This window comes from Emydura macquarii, unplaced genomic scaffold, assembly GCF_026122565.2.
Source record: "Emydura macquarii macquarii isolate MOO-44397 ecotype Brisbane River unplaced genomic scaffold, CSIRO-AGI_Emac_v2 contig_306, whole genome shotgun sequence".
NCBI classification, from domain to species: Eukaryota; Metazoa; Chordata; order Testudines; family Chelidae; genus Emydura; species Emydura macquarii.
Window position 1 is genome coordinate 6,371,731 of NW_027130443.1, and position 6,752 is coordinate 6,378,482.

General features: G+C 53.6%; 1 protein-coding gene across 1 annotated transcript; it reads right to left on the minus strand.

Moving 5' to 3' along the window:
- Positions 1-267: 267 nt before the first annotated feature.
- Positions 268-6,464, minus strand: PEAK3 (PEAK family member 3). The gene is made up of 2 exons (XM_067562042.1): positions 5,781-6,464; positions 268-2,639 (listed from the first exon to the last, which is right to left on the minus strand). Exons 1-2 carry the CDS (start codon positions 6,462-6,464, stop codon positions 1,596-1,598), a joined length of 1,728 nt encoding a protein of 575 aa, XP_067418143.1. The 3' UTR covers positions 268-1,595.
- Positions 6,465-6,752: the final 288 nt, after the last annotated feature.

Here is a 6,752-nt window from a genome sequence, read left to right on the forward strand (position 1 = left end):
GAATGTTTGACATTCAAAGCGGCAGGAATCCAGAGAATAGCATGTAGATGAGTTCAAACACAGGTGTGTGGTGTCTGATTCACACCTCATGCACCTAAAGTAGAGATTTACTATTCACACGCAGCTGCTGCTACTATTTGTGAGCTGGGAAGAGGGCGGGCACGAGCCCACCCACTGCTAAAGGACCCTCCCCCTGGAGGGGAGGAGTCACTGGACCCAGGACACAACTGATTTCGGGGGACAAAGAATGAAAAAAGGAGTGGACGTGGAGGGGTCAAAGGGTCAAATGAAGGGAACCAGAAGGGGACACCAAGCAGAGAACCCCAGACAGCGCCCACTGCTCCCGGAAGGTGTCAAGGGAGCCAGCGGACGCTGTCCAGAGGAACTCTGCTCCACCCCAGCCAACCTCCTCTCCCTGGTCTTGTAGATGTTGGCCTGCATGATCACCCACAGATCTGCTTTGCAGGCTCATTCTGATGGTGAGCACTGGTTTTGTGAAGTCCTTTTTCACCAGTGCACCCATGTGGGATAGCCACAAACTGAACCAAACTGCTCATCGTACCATCTACCCTCTTATACACCGAGTGCGAATGTCGTAAAAAGTAAGCGTATAAATAGACAGCATTCAAGATGTGGCAGGATCCCGGCTTTATTGAAAGTGTTCTGCTACAGGGCTGATAAATTTCCCTTTCTGAAATAGTCACCTTAATGATTATGTAACAGTCAGGTTGTTAACAAGGGTGAGTCTGTCATGTTTCTCCTTAATAATGTTTCCTTTAAGGCAAACTGGAGTCTATTTTTTAAACAAAATTACAGAACTTATGGGCAGGGGAGATTGGGGGGCATGCTTCAAGGATGATTTTGTGTCTAAAGGTCAAATCCTGTAACCTGTATTCAGATGACTGGGTGAGTAGATGTTGGACCGTTTGGCCCTCAGACAACAAGCCTTTCCAGAAAAACTCCAGGCAATTTGGTTCAAAGCATTGCATTGTGGACTGAGAACTGGCAGACAGAGCCTGAAGCAGGGTAAGAATACACTGCGGAGTGCTCGGTTGTGGGGAATTGTCTACTAGGATATACCAGACAGGGGAGTTCGGCTCCATCTTATTTTGAACAATCACTAAAGAATTGGAGAGAGAGGTTAGAAGTGTGAACAGCATGTGAGCCTGGAGGGGATGGGCCGGAGAATGCTCAAAGGGGAGCTGCGGAGGGCAGGGATATGCATAGTAAACCACATGAGGTTTATCTGACACACGAGAAATACCTCACGGCAGATATTTAGGGTCTGACTGGTGCTGTGTGAGTCGAAGGGATGCGAGATGCTCCGATGCAAGCTGGCCAGGGAGCAGGGAGCCACATTCCATCCCAGAGCTCTGCCTGGGGAAGTCCAGCTGTACCTGGCTCCTCTGGCCCTAATCTTAGTCAAAGTGCCACAGAAACTTGAGAGCAAACAGGACCTAAGTCTTAAAAGTCTAAAGAACCTTCCGCCCAGTTAGCTGCTTAAAACTCAGGGTGTCTTCTTCCGAAGAATGAAGGGCTCAGATGAGCCGTAGGGCCCAGGGAATCCAGGCATTTCATAACCGATGCGCAAGCTGTTAAGTCGAATGTGCCCCCGGGCTTTCTAAAGCCTGCAGAATCCTGAGGGTGTGGAGGAGCATGTGCTCAGTGGTCTCTGTAAGGTACAAACAGCACAGCCACTCTTCCAGCCGTAGGGTCGCCTCTGCCTCGGACACCTTCTCCGCAAACTTCAGCAGCAGCAGCACCCTTTTAATCTCCAGCCAGTTGTGGAGCAAGATGGGCGTGATTTGGTTCCTGGCAAAGAGCTCCTGGCGTGGTCCCCAGAGCAAGACCTGCAGCATGTTCTTTGCTTGTTCGATGGACACGCTCCTGCAGGGATCTGTGTGAAGAAGTAGGGAGGCCAGGTTCTGGAGCCCTTGCGAATAGATGGACAGGGCTGGGATAGTAGGCAGGTCACCGCTCCTGAGTCCAGAGGGCTTCTCCAAGGGGTTGGGCTGATGCAAGATTTCGTAGATCAAGGCGCCTACCTGGAACCCCTCTGCATTTTGGAAGTGAGCCACCGAGAGCCATTTGGGGGCTGTGCTAATTCGGTCTGGATCTCGGGCCACAGAAGTCAATGTCTTCTTCCCTATCGCCTTAGAGAAGTTGCTGATGACCAGCCGTGGCAGCGACAGCTCTGCGGCCGGAGCTTTGTCCTTCTGGCCCCGGGGAGATGGACACTGCACCAAGAGCAGGTTCTCCAAGCGAATGTCACAGTGCGCAACATTCTGCTGCTTGAGGTGCTCCAGCCCTCTGCACAACTGCAAAAGGAGCAGGCAAGCCAGGCGTTCGTAGTGACCGGGCCTGGCGTTGTGGAGATCCCGAGATCCCTTCACAAGATCAGCCAGGGTTTGGTAAGGAACCTCAGGAGAGATGACCACCTGGGTAAGAGGAGGGGATGCACTGGTGGAAACAGCTTCTTCATGTTCTCCGGGACAGAACTGACCCAGCTGCAGAGGCCTTTCCACAGGCATGAGATCCTTAGGGAGGGAATCAATGAAGTGGCCAAACACCTGCTGAATGTTGAAATGCGCCCCTAGAGACATCTGGACAGACAGACTGCAGGGATAGGACTTATGGACCTGTTAGGGCAAGAACATCAACACACAATCAGCTGAATGTGATAAAGAGAACAAAATCAATCCATGCAGGCTAGAAATGTTCCATGATCACACCAGCCAAGGCATTTGTTGTAGTCACTTAATACCGCTGTGTGATTCCCAGTTTGCTGCAGAATTTGGGGCAGATCTGCTGCACACATCGGAGACACCCTGGTGCACAAGCTAGGTCTGACATGCTGCATGGCATAGGGGGACTATGATGGGGTGACTCCTGTCTCTGGCTAGACAGGGAAAAATCCCAATTAGAGGCATGCATGTTCTGCAGCTGAGGCCAGTGATTAACTAATTGCCTCCTGGCCAGAAGGGCAGAGCTGGCTAAGGACCCGTTAGGCACCTGACCTGGGCCTTATATGGTGCTATGGTCGCTCAGTCAGTTCAGAGGTGGTAGGAGAGTTTCCTTTCTCTGGGAAAGGCTGGCTTCCTCTGCAGAGAGAAACACAGGGAGTAGGTCAGGTTTCTGTGGAAGGGAGCCCTGAGATAGGACTTGATCAGGTAAGAAGTCAGGCAGGAGAATGCACATAGAGCAGCATAGGCCCCTGTGGGGGAAGCCCTGAGCTACATGCAGGGAGATCCCTAGCGGAAGCCACTGAGGAGTCCCTGAGGAGGGGATGCAGGGAGGGAAAATCTGCTAAGACAAGAAACGTCAGATGAAGAGTTCTGCAGGAGCAGGTTTGGCTCCTCTGGGGAAGGCCTTGAGAGGTAGGGCCAGTAAAAGTGAAGTCTGTTTCTGTTTCTTCTCTGAGCTGAATGGAGAAGAGGAAGAAGTATTGGGGGAGGGCAGATGAACCAAGTTCATTTCATTTTAGGGCTATAAACTTTTGGCATCAAAAGCTGCAACAGATTGAGGGGGTCTGATCTCTCCCTGGTGTAAGCCAATGTGGTTCCTCCGGGGGTGAACTTGGCTTGAGGCGTCTAAGTCAGATGATGGCAGGCAGGGGGCACGAGACCCAGCAGGGTGAAACTAAGCCGCAGGAGCTCGCACCAGCCTGGTACACTGCGTGGGAGAGTGTGGTAGACGGGTAGGACGGTGTCACATGGGCCTGCTGAGAACGTGTGACTTGGCCAGTCTGTTTATTTCAGGTATCAGAAGGTGGGCTGATAGTCACAGACAGGGTGTGTGAGGGGGGCTGTGCTCTGCTGCCCTGGGCTGTTCGACCAGGCTGCTACCAAGTTTTCTCACTGCGGGCTGCCCATCATCATCAGGCTGTCTACGCTGCAAGCAGGTTGTGTGATTGCAGTGCGTGTGGATCGCGCTAGCTTGCTAAAACTAGCAGGTTAGCTACGTGGCGGGGTAGCTGCCCAATTACAGCCACCTGGGACCCTGGGTGTGTAGTGGGGGGGCTAACCTGGGCCCCAACCAGTGTCACTGTGGCTACGCTGCTCTTGATGGAGTGAGCTCAGGTACACCTACCTATGCTCCAGGCATGCCTCCCACCTGCTGTGTAAACCTTCTCTAGCGATCAGTGCCCCAGGCTGCCATCCAGCACCTGCTCTCAGCTGAGATCACTGCGGCCTGTCAGGCCAGGTTTTCAAGTGCTCAGCGCCCAGAATTGCGGCCAGATTTTCAAAGGAGCGCCACACCCTGAAAACTGGCCCATCGTCTGCAGGGTTCTGAGCTGCAGCTCTTCTCCGCTAACCACATAGCCCCCCACTGTGCCCCACATCTAGTTACCTTGGGGCCAATCTCTGCTTCACCTGTGACCTGCCATTATCCTGAGTGATGCTCACTCAGGCTGATATGGGGCTGCAGGGGCGAGAGACACAGCTCTCCCCCAGGCTGGCTGTCAGTGAGATGGGTTTTTTTCCCCCCAGCTGGAACAGCCCATCATTGCTGTGCTGGAACCAACAAGCCACACCCCTCTACTCTTCACCCTCCCACTAGCTGGAGGCCAAGAACAGCTGGATGGATAACCTAGCCCCCTCCAGCCCCTCTATATACAGATGCACGCAGCAATGTCTGCCTATGAGAGACCATCTCACCCTCTCGCTGCTGTAGCCTGTGAAACCTGAGGAAGGGGAGAGGGAAGAGAAATGAAAGTGGGTGCAGGAAGGTGAGGAGGAGCTGACAGGAGATGAAGCAAGGAAGGGGGGACGCGGGACATTTCCACTCTTGGCATAGTCCCTCAGACCTGTGAATATTCCTTGGGCACCATTAAGCAACAAATGCACCAAGAGAAAAGAAAAGTCTTTCAGGGGGCTGAGGACTCAGGAGTTTGGGGATTTGTCCTTGCAACCTTTCATCTCTGGTTCAATCCAGCCCAGCCCAGCAGTAAATGAAAATGACCATGCACTCCTTACTCAGGCAAAACTGCTACTGGTGAAGGTGGAAAAAGCTAACACTGCTGCCCGGGCTGTCCCTATTCTGGGGTGCAGAGGCCTTTCCCGACCACCTTTACCTAGCAGTCTGTCCTCGTTCATGTTCTGACATTGACAATCGAGAACATCCTTCCACTCGTTACGCGGGAAAAGCTTCCCTGGTTTTTATGATCCTTTTGAGACACTTGTAACGAACAACTGATGCCTCCCAAAAAGCTCCCTGGAGCATCTGACTGGATCTTGCTGATACAGCAGGAACTTCCGACTGCTCCAGCTAATCTTTTGTTCTCCCTCACTAAGGGTGGTTGCATGAAAAGTGGATCTTGGTTTCTTAGCAGTTTAGCGGCTCCTGCTGCTGAGTCTCCGCACTGCAGGGACAAACCGCGGCTTGCCCCATCGCAGCTGACTGCTGTGGCAATGCTGATGAAGTCACGAATAGTCAAACAATAACCCTTTTACCCATTGATCGCAAAGTGTTTTCACTAGAGTGGGGTCAGTCTCATAACCTCCCTTTTAGAGAGGGGGAAACTGAGGCCCAGAGAGGCTGTGACTTGCCCAAGGTCACCCAGTGCGTCCGACCCCAACTCTCCTGATTCCTAGATCTATGCCTCACCCAGCAGACTATGCTGCCTAATCCTCAACCTCACTAGTAACGAGCAGCAGTGGACGCGCTCCCTAGGAGCAGAGATCTCTTTTTCACTGATGTTCTCAGACTTTGGGGTGATCAGGGCTACAGGCGGCCTGCCCTGATTCAGGTCTTTTCCCATCTCTAACACCTATGGTTACCTTGGCAGCGAATATCTGCGGGGCTTGTTCCGAGCCACAGCAGACACGGTAATACCAGGCGTCTCCCGTTTCACAACATGGCTCCTTGTCTAAAAGCGTGAAATCTGCCCACTTCTTCTTGCCTGCAAGCTCTGCTCCCGTCAGCTGCTGCGCCTCCTCCTTTCCCCCCAGGATGTCCTGCACCCTTGCTGTGAGATGGATCAAAGACGCGAGGTGGCACTGCATCACCTTCTCATAGACGTTCGCCGTGCTCTCCAGGTCCTTGAAGAAATAGAGGAGCTCCCCATCGGGAGCGGTGAACGTCAGTTCTGTGGTGATGGGCCCGGGGACAGGGTGAGTTTTACGCAGGGCGCCCCAGGGCTCAGATTCACCCAGGCTTTGGGACTTCGACAGGCATCTTTTAGGGCTGCAGAAAGGCCCTTCCGTTGACTCGGAGTAGCTGCGACTGCCTCCCCTGCTGTGCGGGGAGACTTCGTGCAGGGTGTCGTGGACGTGCTGCGGTGGGGGGAAATAGGAACTCTTGCAGGGGTAGTAATGACGAGTCTGCATCTCGGGCAAGGACCTGGTTCTGCTGAGCTGCTTTTTTGGCAGGGGTGGAGGGAGGGGGTCACCGCTGGCCTCAGAAGGGAGCCTTCCAACTGACTCCCCTCGGCATGTCTTGGCTGGCACCAAGTGTGCACGCATTTCCCCTGCAAGGGAAGGGAATAACAGTTACACGCTTACGCAGTGACCACCTCCAACCTCAAGATGCGTCCCAGGTGCTCAGTGAGTCTGCAAGCAACCACCCGGGGCAGCTCCTGTCTACATCCGTGGCCTGGTCACCCTCTGTTCTGCCCCTGTCACCCAGCCCCACTATCTCCTTCACCCGGAAGCACCTCTGGGCTTTCTTCCATACTGCCCCTTCCATCTGCCATGCGCCCCCCAGGGCAACTGGCGCCCTCGTCTCCACCACCGCTCCACAGTCACTGCTGC